This window comes from Nicotiana sylvestris, chromosome 6, assembly GCF_000393655.2.
Source record: "Nicotiana sylvestris chromosome 6, ASM39365v2, whole genome shotgun sequence".
NCBI classification, from domain to species: Eukaryota; Viridiplantae; Streptophyta; class Magnoliopsida; order Solanales; family Solanaceae; genus Nicotiana; species Nicotiana sylvestris.
This window is the reverse complement of record NC_091062.1, coordinates 83,920,101-83,939,930: the sequence shown is the minus strand read 5'-3', so window position 1 is coordinate 83,939,930 and position 19,830 is coordinate 83,920,101. Positions and strand designations below refer to the sequence as shown.

Genomic DNA, 19,830 nt, shown 5'->3' with positions numbered 1-19,830 from the left:
CTTGCCGGAGCAAGGCCGGAGATGGCCGTGAAACTTGAATCAACAAGGGTCTGGACCCAGCTCTTCGTGGTCAAGTCATGAAACTTCAGTAACCAAGCGTGAGGAGCCATAAAAGGATGGTGGGTGGTGAAACCACCATGGATTCAGGCTAGGAGGTGGCCGTAAAATATGGATGGAACTCATCAGAGAGGAGGGGAAGGGGGAAGGTTCTAGAGAGGACTAGAGATACAGAGATAGAGAGAGAGTCGGTTGAGTGAGGAATGAGAGGGGTCTTGGGGGTCGTTTGGTTTAATTTGGTAAGGGCAGATCTGGACCATTGATAAAAAATTATCAACAACCAGGATTTAGTCCGGGTTGGGTCGGGTAGATTTAGGATTGGGCTTGGGTCTTGGGTTGGTTTAATTAGGCCAAATGTGGCTATAAGTTAAATAGCCCCTTTTTTCCAATTTAATTTATAAAAAAAATAATAAACAAATTTCTGAAAATAAATTAAAAGCACTAAAATGACTTATAACGTATAATTATCAATTTAAAATACATAATCCCATTTTATAAATATGAGACGGATTTAAACATAAAAATGGCTAATATTGCAATTATGCAATTTTATCCTTAAAAAATGCCAAATAAATTTGTACAAATATGTGAAAAAATATCTTAGCTATATTTTAATATAAACATGAGAAATAAATCACCAAAAATAATTTTGGGGACTATTATTGGGTTTCTTTTTATAAAATAGAGCAGTAAATTGACTTAAAAATCTTTGGAAAAAAATTAAGAAAAAAATAATAGGACCTTGGGACATACTTATATATGAATATACATGCTATTTTGAAAGATATTTTGCATATAAAAAAATACAAGGAAAAATTGGGTATCAACAAAGGTCATCGAAAAAAACAAGCCTTTCAGTGTTAGAATTCTTATACGTAGCATCTGAACACTGCGGGGGAACCATTATATATGAAGGTACTAAAAGTGTTACGAAGACCGGGGACCGTTAAAATCGGGAACAATGTCTTATCACGGCTGGGGACTGTATCATCAGCCCCGTAGGAGTAAGTTGTACAAGTTAGTCACATGTATTTGTAGAATTATTTACTTAAGCAAAAGAATGTTTATGTAATTGCACTTTTAAAGATAAGAGGAAAAAATCAAAGTCCTTTTATTTTTATTCTATTTCTTGTCTGGATGATAATTAAATTTATTTTTTCATTAGAAAGTTAGTTAAAACTCAAATGCTTGCACCGGAATGAACATGAGAGTCCTCTTCAAGAGTACCATAAACATAAGAGCCCTCTCTTATGAAACTCTCATAGTCAAAAGGTAGATTCTGGTAGTGTTAATGCTCGAAATCAAAAGCTATCGGATGTGAAAGAATTCCCGAAGCTCTGTTAGTTAAATAAAAAAGATTATTTTTTGCACAACACTTAAGCAAATAATTTCTTTTATTAATTAAAATGCCAAACTCGATAAAGAAGTTCTGGTATAGTTGCAAAAATAAAAAAACGTATACATCAATTATTCTTGCTGCAGAGCCCGAAGGGAGAGAAGAGTCTTCATTTTCTTTATTTGGCGAACGTTGTTCCGCTTAATTTCGGGCCCCATCTTCTTTAGCTTCCTTTTCGGTTTCCTCTTTGGTTCCTGAATACTCAGAGTTAGTATTCGAAGAGTCAGAAGCAGCGGGCAGATCGATCGAGCAGGGAGGTTCTAGAGAGCAGTTGTCGCTAGTTCACGAGATTTGGCAATGCAGTCAGCGATGTTTGCAGTACCTTCTTTGGCCTGCTCCAAAGTCTTCCTCTTGTTTTGATACATGGCGTAGGTTTTCTCGAAAAGTATAGAATCTGCCTGGTCTTGGAGTTTAACTTGGATTTTCCCAATTTTTTTGAGGAGCTTATCATTTTAAGCTTTAGCAATGGTGATCCTGGAATCAAGTTCAACATTTACTACAACATGAAGTTGATTCTGCTCCATGACTCTTTTGATCCTTTCCTCTATCTTTGCTCTCTTCTTATCGGCAGATGTCCTCCTCGTTTTTGGAGTGTAAGCTAGCCTCCAAGTTATTGACTTCTCCATGAAAGCAGACTCGCGCTCGACAGCAGCAGTCACGGTATCATGTAGTTCAGCCTACTTAGCGTTTGCCTCGTTAAGGTTTTCATATAATTAGGCATCTTCTTGGATGTGAGCCATTCTATCTTGATTGAATTGTTGTAACCAAGCCTCAAGGTAATCCATTGAGCAATTTTTGCTTCCAACATTAGGAGGCGCTCGGTAAGCTGACTCCGTTAAGCCAAAAGTTGATCTTGTTCTATAGTAAGTGCTTGATTATCTAAGATTAACTTTTGTAGGCATTCAGAAGCAAGAAGGTCGGCCTGAAAAATTAAAGCTAAGGTTATTAATTCAAAATATAACAAAATGTTTGAGAATCAGATAGGCAAAACAATGGAAGTATATATTGATGACGTGTTAGTCAAGTATTTAAATTCAAGAGATCATTTGAAACACCTCCAAGAGACTTTCAACATTCTGAGGAAGTATAACAAGAAAATCAACATGGAGAAATGAACGTCCGGGGTTGGTTCCGGTAAGTTCTTGGAGTCCCTGGTCTCACAAAGAGGGATCATAAATCCCGACAAAATCAAAGCTATCGAGGACATTCCAGACCAATTGACAAGTGTGAAGAAAGTATAGAGGCTGACCGGAAGGTTATCGGCTCTAAGCAGGTTCATCTCAAGATCCTTAGAGAAGTGCCATTAATTCTTTTCACTTCTGAAAAAAAAAGAACGACTTCGAATGGACTCTAGAGTGTCAAAATGCATTGAAAGTCCTAAAAGGTTACCTGTCCAGCTCCCCGTTACTATCAAAATTGGAGGATACCGAGCAGTTGTTAATATGTCTAGCAGTCTCGAAAGTAGCTGTAAGTGTCGTTTTGGTCCAATAGGAAGATGGAATGCAATTTCCTATTTACTATGTTAGTAAAATATTGTCGAGAGCATAAACTTGTCATCCGCACCTCGAAAAGCTGGCCTTGGATCTCGTAGCTGCCTCTCGAAAGTTTAGCCCTTGTTTTTAATGCCACCTGATAGTCGTTGTGACAACCTTTCCCTTAAGGAATGTACTTCAGAAACATGAGTTGTCATGATGTTTGGCTAAATGGTCAGTCGAAATTAGTGAATTCGACATTGAGTACAAACGCAAGACTTCAACCAAGTCACAAATTTTGGCCGACTTTGTGGCCGATTTCAGTCCCAAGTTAATTCCCTTGGCTGCTAAGGAAGTAGTGTTGGTGTCGAAAACGACATCGGGAGTTTGGACCTTGTTTGTGGATGGAGCTTCCAATGTAAAAGGGTCCAGTCTCAGGATAGTTCTAATCATGCCCTCGAGGGAAATGTTGAGGTAGGCCATTAAAAATGTTCCCTTAACTAACAATGAATCTGAGTATGAGGCTTTGATTGCAGGACTGGAACTAGCCTGAGGGACTAGGATCCGAGTTCATCGAAGTGAAATGAGACTCCTAGCTGGTAGTAAACCAAGTGTATGAGATTTTCGACTAGAGGAATAATGCCTGCAACTGTATGTAAAAAAGGTTCAGGCATTGCTTGCACGATTCAGGGAATGGTCAAACCATCCACATTCCAAGGGAAGAAATTGTGAAAGCAGATGCATTGGCTAATTTGGAATCATCCACAAAAATGAAAGGGTCTGATTCCGATTCGGTAGTCTAACATTTACATTTGGTGTTGGACATGGATGGCTATTGCAAGGTAAATTTGACCAACTTGGTCTGGAACTGGAGGAACGAGTTCATTGAATATCTCTGGCATGGTAAATTACCCGAGGACCCAAAGGTGTTCCGAGCACTGCGGACCAAAGCAGCGCACTACTGCCTCGTAGATGGGCAGCTATACAGGAGGTCATTCCAAGGACCATTAGCCCGATGTCTAGGGGCCTCGAAGGCAGACTATGTGATGAGGGAGGTTCACGATAAAGTTTTCAGGAATCATTCCGGTGCAGGCTCGTTAGTTCTAAAGTTGACCAGGCAGGTTACTACTGGCCCTGGATGGAACAGGACGCAAAGGTATTCATTCAAAAATGCGACCAATGTTAGCGTCATGCACAGTTCGATCATCAACTTGCAGAACTTTTGCATTCGATGTTGTCCCCATGGCCATTCATGAAGTGGGGGATATACATAGTTGGTCCTCTTCCATTGGGCCCCAAAAAGGTATGATTTCTTTTAGTTTTAACTTATTACTTAACTAAATGGGTTGAAGCAGGTCTTTACCAAAAGATCGATAAATGCAAAGTGGTTGACTTTATATGGGACCACATAATCACCGATTTGGAATATCGAAGGAAATCTCTTGGGACAATGAGCCGCAATTCATAGGTTTAAAAGTCACAAAAATTTTCGAAGGATTAAAAATCAAGAGAATTACATTTTCATCATACCACCCAAGTGCTAACGGACAGGCAGAGTCAACAAACAAGATAATTATTCAGAACCTGAAGAAGAAATTAGAAGATGCTAAGGGCAAGTGGCTTGATGAGCTATCGGAAGTACTATGTACATATCAGACAACGTTGAAGTCGAGCACGGGAGAAACACCCTTCACACTCATGTACGACGCGGAGGCTCTGATACTGATAAAATTGAGGTATCCGAATTTAAGGTTTTCCTGAGCAAATGGAGGGGCAAACAATGAAGCATTGCTGGTAAAGCTGGATTTGCTTGATAAGCACCGGGACTTGGCATACATAAGAATGGTGGCTCAAAAGCAAATGATGGAAAGATATTGTAGGGCCAATCTCTGCTATTTCAAAGTAAGAGATTTGGTTTTGAGGAAGGTGACCCAGAGCACTCGGGAAGTCAAACCGGGAAGCTAGGACCAACAAGGGAAGGTCCTTACCAGGTTTCATGTATCACCAGTAAAGGGTCATATGAGTTGGAAAATCAAGATGGAGTCAAATTACCCAGCAATTGGAACGTGACTTACCTTAAAAGGTATTATGGCTGATGGATCACGCCAATACTGAAAGTATGTGTTGCACTCTTTATTCCTTCGACCAGTTTTTGTCCCAATCGAGTTTTTCTGGCAAGGTTTTAATGAGGCAGAAACAAAAAGCATACTACGAATGGAGCGTCATCGGAAAAGGAAAGACCTTTAAATATCATGGCACTAAAACTTTCACATCAATGGTAAACAACTATGTGGATGGTTAAATAATCTTTGACTCGATGGCAAGTCTTGTCTTCTATTATAAAAAAGGATTATTTAATCGTTCATAAGTTGTTTCCACATGTGAAGCAGCAATCTGGATGCAATACTTCCAGTGCTCGAATTTGCATGCTTCGCATTCGAACACTGGAGGGAGATAATATCTTATACAGCAGCAAAAATACCACAAAATCGGGTCTACGAGTATCGGGATCAATATTTTATCAAGACCAAGACTGCGAGAATCGGGATCAATATTTCATCAGGACCGGAGACTGCATGATCAACCCCATAGAAATAAGTTGTACAACTTAGCCACATGTATTGGCAGCTTTATTTACTTAGGCAAACAAATGCCTATGTACTTTTAAGAATAGAGGGAATAAAATAAAGTCCTTTTATTTTTATGTTATTTCTTGTCTGAACGATGAGTTAATTTTATTGTTTAAATTTTAACAAAAAATTCAAATGCTTATGCCAGAATGAACAGGAGATGTCCTCTTCAAGAGCAGCATAAACATAAAAGCCCTCTCTTATGAAATTGTCATAGTAAAGGATAGATTTCGGAAGAATTTATGCCTGGGATCAAAAGCTATCGGATGAAAAAATATACCTGAAGCTTTAATCGAATGAACATAAAAGGGATTTTTTGCATAACACTTAAGAAAAACACTCTTTTATTATCAGGTACTGAATTTGATTAAAGTTAGGCATAACTACAAAATATTAAAAAATTATTATTAGTATTCATCATTGCAGCCAAAACCCGAAGCAAAAGAAGGATCTAGGTTTCCTCCGGTACAGTATGGCGGATTCACTATCGGCTCATGGACTTCATCTTCTTTAGTCTTACCTTCGGTTTCTGAATACTCAAAACCAGTACTCGAGGAGTTAGTCGCAACGAGCCAAGTAAGAAGGTTTTCACGAGCGGATAACTCCAATTCTCGGGCCTTGGCAATGCATTCGTCTATGTTGGCAATGCCCACTTTGACCTTCTCCAAGGTCTTCCTCTTCATACGATACATGGCATAGATCTTCTCGAATATGAGGGAATCTTCTTGATCATGGAGTTTTTCCTGGAGTTTGTCGATTTCATCCTAGGGCCCTTCTCTTTCAGACTTCATGGCGCTAAGGCGGTAATCGAGCTCAACATTAGTAGTTGAGTGAATCCTGTTTTGCTCCATGACCCTGTTAAGCCTCTCTTCCATTCAGGCCCTCTTCTCCTCGTCAGCATTGGCCTCCTCGGTTTTGGAGCATAATTTGGCTTTCAAGTTATTGATTTTCTCCTCGAAGGCAGACTCACGCTTGGCAGCGGCGATAGTAGCTTCGTGAAGTTCAGCCCACTTAGCCTTAGCTTCTTGAAGCTTTTCATGTAATTGGGCAGCTTCTTGGATGTGGGTCATTCAATCCTATTTGCTCTTCTACATCCGAGTCTCAAGCTCGTCCATTTCTATAGCTTTTGCCTCCATCACTAGGAGGCCCGCAGAGAGCTAGTCCTTCTCAACCAAAAGTTGATCCCTCTTGGAAGAAAGCCCTTGTTTATCAATGATAAACCTTTGTAGGACCTAAAAAACAATGTGGTTAGCCTAAAAAAGAAGAGATTAAAATTAAGGCTACCATTGCAGCGTATACATTTCAAAAGAGAAAGAGATAGAGATACCTGTGCCACACTATGCATGCCATTGTTTATCAAGCACTCCCCAGAAAGGGAGCCCATTTTATTCAAATCTTTCTCCGAAGCCAGCGGCTTCAGATAATTTGCAAGCTCCACCGACTTGGCTAAAATATGATACTCTTTCGAAATCGAAAGAGTGGAACTTCTCCTCCCTCGAGGATCTTGGTAAGAAGTTGAGTAACAATTCCCAAGTTTCTATGGTCAGGAGACCGAGGGTGAGAAACATCCCTTTATCGCTCATTTGTTGTTGGTGGAGGAGATGCAGTTGGTGTTGGTGGCGAAGGAGCATCTAGCGTCGAGGGGCGGGAAGGATTTGGTTTATAAGGATAAGAAGCAACTGCGGCAGGAGGAGTGCTCGCTATTATTTGCTTAGTGGTTGGGGGTAGAAGAGGCCCAAGGTCCGAACTCCTAGGATCGGAGATAGCAATGGGGGCCGAAAAGAAAGAATCAGTATTCTCGGCCAAGTCCATCTCACTGCAAAGCTCCTGAGTTTCCACTAGTGTTGGGTTTTGAAGCTCCCCCGATTGAGCATCCGGTTGAGCTGATGTAGATCTCCTTAGAAGAGAAGCATCTTCATCACTAGCTTCTACCTCATCAACGAGCACCACTGTGGCCGACTCGGATGGTGTTTTCTTTGATCTCTTCTCCTGAGTCCCAGCCGAGAAGGAGCATCTCCTTTTCGGTGTCTTGTTCCCGAACTCAGGACTCCGAGAGGAGGCACCTTCACCAATGGAGTTAGCAACTTATCCATGAGATTTATTGCGTTCGAACAAAAATGAAGGAAAAGAAGGACGTGGCTTACCATGGTGCTTGGCCTTCCACCCGTATTTGGGGGCCATCTCCTTCCACCGTCGGGATTCTGGAGTTGTAATGTCCATAATTTTTTGGACCTAATGGTCCAGGCCAGGAACTCATGGCGATTCCTATCGGATAGCTGAAACAAAGGAAATAGAAAATTAGCAAAAGTGGGAAATGACATTTTCACGGAGGAAGAAAGTGGAAAGCCAAAAACTTACGAAAGAAGTTCCACAACTCGAGAAAGGCTGGAGTTGTGACTGGGATTATGTCCCTCATAGCAATAATGGTGAACCGCTCCATCCATACACGGTCGTTGTTGTCGTACTCTAGTGAGGAGAGCATGGTGACCACCTTGCTAAAGTTTATTACTCCCCCATGGAAAATCGTGGGAGAGTAAAGGTTCAATATGTGTGCACAGTTGACGAAGGCAGGCCACCGTCCGCCATACCGATGGGCTTACTTGTGCTAAGAACACCTGATATCGGTGGCAAAATTCCAAAATTATTGGGTCGAGCCCTTCACTCGACCCCGGGAAAAATGGACCCAAAGTGAAGGAATAAGGCTGATAAACTTATTGAAGGTAGACCAAGAGCATTACCTACGGGGATTTATTAGGATGGATCAAAAAAGGGATACGTATAGAAATACATAAACACCCCTCCTTGGAGTAGGTGACTCGCTCTGCCATATCTAGGGCGAGGATTTGGATATTGGGGCAGTTGCAGTCTTCCTTCATAATTGGAATACCAGACAGGCGAATAGAGGAGTGAAACCTGCGAATTGGCCAAAACCGATGGCTTTGGGAAGTTGTAGAACGAGCTTTTTCGTGAAGGTCGTTTATAATGCTGAGTTGAAGGTGCATTATGATGCTAACAGTTGAAGGTTCAGACTCAACCCCAACCTCCTTGTCATTGTATTTCTTTGGGCCTCCACCGAAGAAATGACCAGCAGTATTAGAGGAAGCAGTGTATGAATTTATGGTAGAAAGAGGTTGTAAAAGGAAAATTTCTTACTGAGAAAGTTGAAGGTTGTTAAAGGATTCTAAGTAGTGGAGAGAAGAAGAAAAACTTATGAAAATTATTGGAGTAAAGAAGTAAAAATGATGGGTAGTAGAGAAGTTATAGATGGAAAAAATCGTGGTCATGATTACCTCGAAAATCGGTAAATTTTCTGTTGTATCATGGGGAAACACGTATTCGGGCTATTAAATGCGAGAAAACGCGCGTCCTTTCAAATGTTATAGGCTGTTCAGGAACTTCCCCGCCAAGTAAGAAATCTTCACCTGCTTCCCAGTAACATTAAGCTACATCACCAGAAAGTAGGGAAACTATCTGTATGAGGTAAAATTGGTTGATAACATGTGGTCGAACGATAAGATGACGTGTGGAGCCGAAGATAGACAAAGGACAAGTCGAGAAACAATTAGTACCGAATGCAGAGTGTGTGATCGGTACCGGAGGGATTTCAAAGGGAACATACTCGGCGGTAGAAGTTCAAAGACTTGCCATCAGGACAACATTAAATGAGAGAATATTTCCTGGCATTAAATGACAACTGTTACAGAGAATATTTGCATTCAAGGGCTGCCATTACATACTCATCAATGACCCTTTTATTACCATTTAAAGAGAGCTTGATCTTAGGATCTTGTTTCCTGTGTAGAACTATAAATAATAGGGCTAGCACCATGGTAAGGGAATGAAAAATATTCCACACGAAAAAGCTATGCTTTACTATTTTGCTCTCATACCTTACTATTCAAGCTTTAACTTTAACAGTTTATTCGTTTAATCTTTAACTTTACTTTTGCTTTTGCTCTCGGAAAGGTTTAGTTCAAAATCAGGCTTGTTATTTTCTTTAATTTCGTTTTGTTTTTGCTCTCGGAAAGGCTTAGTTCAAAATCAGGCTTGTTATCTTCTTTAATTTCAATCGCTAAATGTTAATTTTAGTCTTATTTCTTTATTGTTTTAGGATCAAATCGATTCGCTTTCTATAAACCACGTTACAAATTCAACTGTACCATTTTACGAGTAAACAGAAAATATGAAATATCATCATAATTTTATAAGATTGGTAGTATGTCAAATTATCCGCGCATCGCCCCGGTTCTAACATAAGTTAATACTAGTATGAGCATTAATTGGTCCACTGCGTAGATGCAAAGTACTTAGAATATCTTGAACAAAGGTCAGATAAAACAATGGTGTAATGAAGGGGAAAAAAGAAGAAAAAATTGGGAATATCATAAATATCAAAGTTCAAGAGAAAAAGAAACACACCATTGGAGTAGAAAATCAAACAGCTAAAAGTTGCAGTGTGTTCACAACCTCAAACTCACAACTGAAAAACAACCGACATTACACAAGCAGAAAATTCGAGGAAAATGACGCCCCTATATAAAGAAAGGTACATATATTTAGAAAGTCTTCTTGAACATAACCCTTAAGGGAGTGTCACTGAGAGCCAAAAACCTGACTCCATCTTTAGTGTATATACCAACATCTTTGCAAATAACCTTGCAAATCTTGCACACACTTGGACAGAACACAAACTTATAATCCGTCCCAAGTTTCTCAATCTTGAACCAACTGCTCAATGTTTGAGGCCCTGGGTTTCCTTCAACTCCACCAGTCACTATAAAATATTGCTTCAACTTGTCATCATAGGTCCCAAGTTTCCAAATAGTTTCTCTTGCACAAATAGTTGGAGTAAAAAACCTGACATTAAGATCAATTGAAAGACGAACAACACCCTTCTTGGTATTAAAAGGTGTGAAAACCACAGGCAAACCTTCTTGGACCTCATCAGAATTTTGGATAATGTCCCTAGGACAAGTATTGTTTTGCTTAACGTTGGAAGGTAAGAGTCCGCCACCTCTTCCTCGGATCACTGGCAGCACGAAATAGTTGAGACCCACTTTTACTTTGTCGCCATTGATGTCAAGAACTGGAGATGGCGATGAACCTGCTAAGAATCTTGAGGGATTGGGTACACACAGGGCTATTGGGATAACTGAAAGTGAAAGTAGTAGCAAAAGGGTGTTCATTTTTCTTAATTTGTGGAAATTGAGATGTCTTACACTACTCTGTGCAGTTGATATGAGTGCAAGTGGCTGTCAATTTATAGAGGGATAAGGTGTGATTTTTGCACGTGGGTCATCTCAAATCTCCATACTCGTTTATGTTTATGAGGTCCTAGACGGTGACGGGTCTATAATTTCATACTCTATTCTTTTTAATTTAAGTGAATTTATTTAATTTAATAAATTTGTCATATTAAATATTTCATCCGTTCCAATTTACGTGAACCTGTTTGACTGGGCACGAAGTTTAAGGAAAAATGAAGATTTTTGGAATTTGTACTTCTACACAAGTCAAAAAGGGTCACAGAGTATTTGTGTGGTTATAAAAGCTTCTTACTAAGGGTAGAATTGTAAGTTTAAGATAAATTGTTACCAAATTTAGAACGAGGTCATTCTTTTTTGAACTGACTAAAAAGGAAATAGATTCACATAAACTGGAACAGAAGAAGTATGTTATAATATTTTATCTCGCTTTTTGTATTAAATATGTAATAATATTTTTATGACTAAGATTAAAAATAAATAGGGTCACATTAACCTTGAATGGAGGGTGTAATTTATATGTTGAGTTCTAAAATAGTACTACTAATATTTTAGTTTTCATACACATTTATATGTCATGTAGACGAATTCAAAGCTAAAATAGTTAGTTGAATTCACGCCGCAATGTAATTTGCCACTTCGAGCATATTTGGAAAGCCATTTAGGAATTTGATTTGGGCGTAAGTAGGTGTAATTGTACAATTTGACATATTTCTTTGGCCAATCAATTACCTAATCAGCATGGAATTGAGTGTAACTACACTCTCCAATTATCAAGGGAGAAGTGAGAATTGGTGGTAATTACAAGATTTCCTTTTAGTTTCTTTCTTTTTTGTTTTTATTTTAATTTATTTTCTCTATAAATATTTATTTCTATTTTCAAAATTTTTAACTTTATTTGAAGTTTTAAAATATATTTTTCTTTGTACATATTTATCTTTTTTCTCTACATTTACTTCTTGTGATTCCATGTAATTGCTTATATTTTTTTTATTATTCTATTTTTTGAAACTACACCTCCTGATATTAGAAATAATGAGTCATTAACAAACTTGACATATGATGAATGATGCAATAAAAGTGAAATTTCGTTGTTGAATGTGATTATAAAATTATTATGTTTTCTAATCTTAAGTTGTAGTGGAACTTATTATTATTATGTTGGAATTTGACATATGTTAATATATTCTTTTTTTGGATTTTGAAATTGTGATGATTCTCATGGTTCCAATTTACTTGTTTTAGTAGTATGGGCTCACATTGCATGTTGCTCATTTTTTAGTTAGAATTGATAGATTAGTTTTGTCAAACATTTGAATAATGTTATGACATTATATTTATAAATATTAATTTATTTTATCAAACATGAATTCCATGATGTTCTTACGAAGTGTATGTTTTAGTTTTTGTAAGTATCTAAAAATACTAGAAATTTGGAAAATATATATACATAAATTATTTTTACAAATTTATTTATAAATATAATGATTAATAATTAATGTATATTCACGAAAAAAATATACATCTTAAATACCAAATATAATATTATTTATACTCATAAACTTTTTGAGGCATACTTATTATATTAACTTTTAAGTTTTAATAATTATTTCATTTAAAATTTAATTTAATTGTGTAGTTATACTGGTGCAACCAAACAGTAAAATTTTAATTATACTGTAATTACACTATGACAAATAAATAGGTCGTTGTAATTATACAACTTTATAATTACTAAGTTATATAATTATTATCCTAATAATTACACCAATTTCAATTACTCGATGGCTTTTCAAACAAACCATGTGCCCCAGGGGGCATGAGGCGGCTTTCATTCATGAAATACATACCTAATAAAGTAATCATTTTTGGATCGATATGACTTCGTCAAAGGTCTTTACGCGTTTGAAAGATAGTGCTAGAACGACATCTTTGAACTCTGACCATGGTATTCATCTATAGTGAGGTGGGTAGAGCTGTCAATATAGGCGGGGCAGGATTAGCCTAGTTCAGCCCACATAGGTTTAGTAATTGACGGGTTATGCTGAGCTAGTCCACTAATTTGACGGGCCTTATAATAGTCAGTCCACCTCCAGTTCTATGTGGGCTACGAGCCCCCATGAACCAGCTCTTTATTTTTTAAAATATAATTTTATATTTCTTCTTTAAGTTCTAAACTAAAAAATATAAATATTTAAAAGTTAAAAAAAACTTATTGGTTCCAATATATCACTATAAAAGTTAATAAATATTTTTAAAATAACTTTTTATACGGTTCTAATATATCACAATAAATAATAAAAATGTAAAAAACTATATATTATTTACTAAAAGTCAAAACTCAAAACAAACTATTCAAGAGAACGTACATGACGCTTATGGGATATCCAACACATCATCTTCGTCAAAGACATTTGAATCCGCTCGTGAGAATATTGTCTTAAAATCTTCACTTTCATCTACATCTACAATTCTTATGCAATATTAATTAGTTAAATATTAAGAATAATTAAAACTTTAAAACTAATTAACGTTTTAAGACTTTGATCTTTTAATATGATGAGCTTAATAAATTTTGAGCTCGGGATATTCTTCTTGTTATTTTTTGTGTCATGTACTTTTTATATTTTAAATATGTATTTTTATTAGGCCCACAGGCCGGCCCAGCCCAGCTTCAGTCAAGCCTCACGGGCCACAGGCTTACTCGGGCCAGGCTTAAAGCGTCCTTTTTAAATGGGCTCATAAAATTATATCCTAAATCGCGGGCTGGACTGGGCTGACCCAACGGGCCAAGCCCATATTGACGGCTCTAAAGGTGGGAATGGGATTTGAAAATTTGAATTTTTTTTTTATATGTGTTTGGGAAAGAATTTTAAAGAGAAAAGGGTCAGAAGGAGTGAAGTCTACTGACAAGGGAAAGAGCAACAAGAGAGAGAAACTTTCTTCTCTCACTAGGACCAAACCAAATGGAAAATCCACCCAACTCAACCAATATACAACTGGAACCACCGGACCCAAATAACATGGAAGAAAACACCCCAAATACACACTCTTGCAAGGAAATGCTTCTTGACAAGCAAGCTATTTCACAAATAGATTACTTCACAGCTGAGATAGGGAATACAAAAACTCAACAAAAAGGCAAAGGAAAAATGGACACAATCTTACGATCCAGTAAGATAAAAATAGACTCTATGAGCCATGGCACCATTCAGTGATCATCAACTCTTTGGCAGGCGTATGCCTCATCACCTTCTCCGAACCAAACTTATTGAACTATGGAACCCATCCGAACAGCTAATCTTGATTGACTTAGGATGGGATTTTTTTATAGTCAAATTTAGCAAGGAAGAAAACCTGATTAAGACAATTCACCAGGGGTCATGGTTCATTACTGGAAGGTCCTATCTGTTAGAAGATGGGAGCCAAGATTCGTCCTACAAGAAGCTACTCTATCTTTCAGTGCAATCTGGGTCCGCCTTCCACAACTGCCCACTGAATTCTATGATAAAGAAATCCTTGAAAAAGTGAGCAGAAAGCTAGGAAAGCTACTTAAAATTGACATTTGTACTTCTACGACACTCTAAGGCAGGTATGCCCGAATCTGTGTCCAAGTTCCTTTGGAATCACCAGTTGCAACCTCTGTCACCATAGGAGACCACAAACAACAAATCGTCTATGAAGGAGAAACCATCATATGCACAGGGTGTGAAAGACTAGGTCACACCATAAAAGGATGTTCTCAACGGCTAAAATAGATACCACCATCACCTTCAAATGATAGCCCTAATTGCTCCAACTTGAAAGAATGATGAAGAAGGGGAATGAAAAACTGTTTTCTTCCCAAGAAAGCGCAAATAAGGGTCACCCTCCCAACAACGACCAACTGCAATTCCGTCCAGTAAAAACAAAACAACCACACAACCGGAAGGAATACAGGTTCAGATGTTCGACGCCATCTCCGGTAAGTTTCTCGACACCCAAACCTTCAAATATGCTACAAAACTAACTCAGTGCAGGATTCACACCTAGACCAAGGTTCAAAGAATATCAACAGGACCATGAATAATCAAAACACCCAAGGTCAACCCACAAAGTAAAAGGCCAGTACAATCATAAAAAATAAAGCGGGCCCAGAAGAAGAAAGGGAACAAAAAGAGTGTGAGGAACCGGGACCTACTTCCCAAAACAGTAACCAAACAGTCCCCTTCCCCAATAAACTAAACCAAATAGGCCCACCCAGAACCCCAAAGTTAACCTGCCCAAAGGGCCTAGTTGAGCGTCTGACACCCCATCAGACGGAGACCCACCTTAAGCCACAACCCATTAACTCCCTAGAAAGATTCAATGATGATCTCTACCCCAAGGCATCATCCCTACAAACACACTTTATGCAAATACACTCCATGGAAACCCCATATCAAAATCTCAGAAATCCAAATTGGCTAGTTGAATTGACACCAGCAATCAACTGTATCAGATTTTCCCATAACCCAATACCCGGTATAACAGACGCAGAAACCAAAGCGCCAAAGATAGGAATCGATTTATATCTATCATCATCAATAAAACCGGTTGATTACCCGAAAAACACACCATTTATTAACAACCCAAAAAAGGGCAGATAAAAAAACCCCAAAAATGGAACCCTCACCCAACCCCCTATCTTCCTAACCTCCGTACCACCACCAACGAAACATGCGCCAGCATCCTGGCTGGAGATAGCCCTCTATGGCCAGGCACTAAGCTACTCTTTTCAACTAGGCAACCAGCCCATATCCATCATCATCCATAACTCAGCACACCTGTCTAGGGTAACAGCGGAGGCCCTAAACAAGGGCTTGGCGATGTTTAGAGCTCAGTTGTGGCAATCGATGGTGCTCCAGACCATCAATCCCTTGAAGCAGTCCATAGACCCACCATCAATTCACAATATGATGCAACATATCTTCAACTCACTACCGTTCTTTCCGGATCCGGCAATGGAGGATCCATTTGCGACCCTTCAGTTCAAGGTCCTCCCACCATGGCCACATCAAGGCCCTTTATCCTCAACGCAGGAGAAGCAGAGTTCCCCACCACTGGAGAATATCTTCAAGGAGATATCAAAGGCACTCACAGTGAAGGAAATAACTCCACCTTACAGCCCTCCAAGAATAGACTCATTGTGGCTAGAGACAGTGAGAGCAATAGAGTTTAGTGCCGACCACAGCGACACCCCCATACTCCTCTGTCCCAAGAACCTTGCTACATGTGGATTGAACCTATCCTCACATCAAATCCAAGGCCTATTGAAACCACTGTTAACACTAATCCCAGTGATGGGATCTATGCTATGACAGACCAGGGGAAGAGAACTGATGCCACCCAGGGAAGGGAAGAAACATCGACGAGCAATCCCAACCAAACCCCTCATCCCCAAATGAACTTTATAATATGGAATGTTAGGGGGGAAATAGTGCCGAGTTCAGGCGACATTGCTCAGAGATGGTCAAAATGCACAAGCCACCGCTACTAGTGTTGTTGCAAATGAAAATAGAAGACCAAAAGAAGCTGACGGAAGAGCTACAATATGACATGTATATCCAATTCCCAGTAGTGGGTCATTCAGGAGGAATAGTTATCATGTGGAAGGAGGCCTCCCTCCAGGTGGATGAAGTAGCAGTGACATCACAAGGTATACACGTTATGGTCAAGGTACTCCCCTCAAACCCCCTTGGTCACTTTTAGCAATTTATGCTAGTAATTTTCTAGAGGATAGAAAGGCTCTCTAGGATAACCTAGTTGACATCTCCAAAAATTATAGTGGAAGTTGCTTTGTAGGGGGAGACTTCAATGAAGTCTTAAAAGCTAGGGACAAATTTGGGGGCAACTCCATTAACACAAATAGGAGCAACCTATTTTGGAATTGTGTCAATAGATGCCAACTTGTAGACCTAGGGTTAAAAGGTAGCAAATACATTTGGTCCAACAAACGTTACAAGAATAGGTCTTGCCCCATCCTTGAAAGGATTGATAGGTGTTTTGCCAATAACCACTGGGTAAATGAATACCTAGAGGCTAACATTACCCACCTAGCAAGGACCCACTCTGACCATTGTCCCTTGCTAGTTAAGCTTAAAAATAACCCACCACTGGCCACTACCAAGCTCTTCAAGCTTGAATTAATGTGGTGTAGCCACCCCATGTTCCAATCACTCATCAAGGGCTCCTTCCCTTCCCACTCCACCCTGATCCCTTCCACCATAAGATTCAAGGAAATGTCACCATTTGGAATAAAACAACCTGTGGCAACATCTTCCATAAAAAGAAGAATCTCTTTGCCAGGATAGCTGGGATTCAGAAATCTCCTAGCTACCAAACTAGCTCTTTTCTCCAAAATCTGGAGAACAACCTTATTGAAGAGCTTGATACTGTCCTCAAGAATGAGGAAGATTTCTAGAAGCTGAAAGCCAGAATTAACTGGCTTGCTGGTGGTTATGTCAATACTAGGTTCTTCCACATTTCAACCCTTAACAAGAGAAGGAGGAACAGAATCCTCTCCCTTAAGGAGGAGTCAAGGCATTGGCATTATAATCCCCAAGAAACCAAAAATTCAATCACTAATTTCTTTTTGGACCTCTACTCCACTTCCCATACGCATTCACAAAGAATCAACAACACTCAGAGCCCACTGGGGCCCTCCCTTTCAGACATCCAAAAAAGTTCTATGGCAATGCCTCTCAGAGATAGTGAAGTCAAGAATGCCATATTCTCTTTCAAGCCTTTCAAAGCTCCAGGTACTGATGGCCTACACCCTTTCTTCTACCAAAGATATTGGGACATTGTAGGAAAGGATGTAATCTCCTTTTCTAAAAACTGCTTCTCAACATCCACAATCCATCCATTGATTAATGAAACACTTGTATGCCACATTCCCAAATATCCCCCATGCATCAATGATCAAGAACTTTAGGCCCATAGGTTTATGCAATACTATTTACAAAATTGTCCTAAGATTTTAGTAAACAGGAACAAAATTTCTTGCCCATTGTGTGCGGTGAAATCGGGGAGGCCGATTTTTCCTTGACAAAATGCTTCAGAGAGTGATCCCAAAGGCCCTGGATCTCGAGCTGGTCACTTCCCTCAAGATCCGTCGATGCTCAGCCAAAAATAATACCGACCGAAGTCCCGACGAACGCAGGAATCTCCCGAAGAACGTATTTGGGGTCGATCAGGTCTATTTGAGCAGCTCAACATCGGCCCACGTATACGTCATAAAGATAGCCGGTTGTCCCATCCCATTTCTTTTATTATGCAACATATTTTGTACTAAGTTTGGGCTCCCCCTTCTATAAAAGGGGAGTCTCTAACACCCTGTAAAGCAGAGCTCCAACTATTCTACTCAAGTGCAATAATATCTCTCTCTCTTTCTTCTCTCTAACTCGTTTGCTCTCACTGGCTCGAGGCCACTTAGCATTTACTGCCTTCTTACTTGTTCTTTATTTATCGCTTGGTCTTGGCCATATAGAGCTTTTTTTAATCATATCTTAACTGTTATCCCACTCCCGACTCCTCTCGATAGCTCGAGCTCGACCCTAACTTCAACCCCGAGGCCCCTCATCGATCGATCCTATACCCGGGTAGCAGGTTCCTCGGCCTGTTCAACCCCTCGTTTTAGCATGTATCCCCTTCATAAAACAACTCGGCCAGTAAGCCTTCAGGTTTGCTTATCACCCCATTTTTAGCATGTATTTCATCGTTAAACTTCGTATTCTTAGCATCAACTGCTCTAAACAACCAGCTCGAGAATAGATCACGTATTTTTAGAATCTCATTTACATATTTAATTGTTGTTACCATTTTCACGGTAAACAGTTTGGTGTCCACCGTGGGGCTAAAAATAATAGTGATTATTTTCTTGTTGGTTCCATTGCACAAACACACGTTATCTTTCACACTTTTTCGTGCCCAAGATCTCTTGATTTCAGGTCAAAATGTCTGGCTCGGAAAACAGTCGAGAACGACAACCTCGAAAACCATGGGGAAAATGGCGTGGCTATCCCGGCCGCTGGAGCACCACCACAGAATCCTGATAACGCGCCCGGACCGATTCTAGCAGACGCGGATTCGTAGGACGCACAACAAATCGACGAAACTTCTCACACCGACAGGAGCATACGACACAGCAACCAACAGGAAGCTCAAAAAACCCCGGCCTGGGAAGAACAGGAAGTTAGTCTTCATGTTATTTTTGAAATGTTGCAAGCAAAACAATTGGCCATTGCTCAGTTACAAATCCATCCGAAGACTCCCAACACAGCGGCACCAGAGACAGCTCCCCCTGCCAAGCAAGTACTCTAAAGGTAAAGCAATAACGGATCAGTGGCTGACCCTGCCATAGTGAAGATGCTCGAGGACCTCACCAAAAGGATCGAATTGGGTGAGAAAATGATTGCATCCAACGATAAAAAGATCGAGACCTACAACTCTAGGGTCGATCAGATCCCGGGTGCACCCCCGATCCTCAAGGGTTTGAATTCAAAGAAGTTCATACAGAGGTTGTTCCCCGAGGAAGCGGCCCCGAAGACCATTCCAAAAAAGTTCAGAATGCCAGGACTCCCTAAGTACAACGGTAACACTGACCCTAATGAACACGTTACTGCCTACACCTGCGTAGTAAAAGGCAACGATAAAAAGAATGACGAGATCGAGTCCGTATTGCTGAAAAATTCGGAGAAATGCTTTCGAAGGGGGCCATGATGTGGTATCACAACTTGGCTCCCAACTCCATAGATTCGTTCCCATGCTAGCAGACTCCTTCGTAAAGGCACATGCTGGAGCCATCAAGGTAGCAACGAGGAAGTCTAACGTTTTTAAAATCAAGCAAAGAGAGAATGAGATGCTATGGAAATTTGTGTCCCACTTCTAGATGCAACAGATGGAGCTACCACTCATCTCCAACGACTGGACAGTGCAGGCCTTACCCAAGGCCTGAACGAACTGAGCTCGGTGGCTTCGAAGCAGCTGAA

General features: G+C 39.7%; 1 protein-coding gene across 1 annotated transcript; it reads right to left on the bottom strand.

Annotated features, from left to right (window-relative positions):
* Window positions 1-9,918: 9,918 nt before the first annotated feature.
* LOC104239967 (kunitz trypsin inhibitor 5-like) lies at window positions 9,919-10,815 on the bottom strand. The gene has a single exon (XM_009794739.2). It carries the CDS (start codon window positions 10,739-10,741, stop codon window positions 10,112-10,114), a length of 630 nt encoding a protein of 209 aa, XP_009793041.1. The 5' UTR covers window positions 10,742-10,815; the 3' UTR covers window positions 9,919-10,111.
* Between the last annotated feature and the right edge of the window lie 9,015 nt (window positions 10,816-19,830).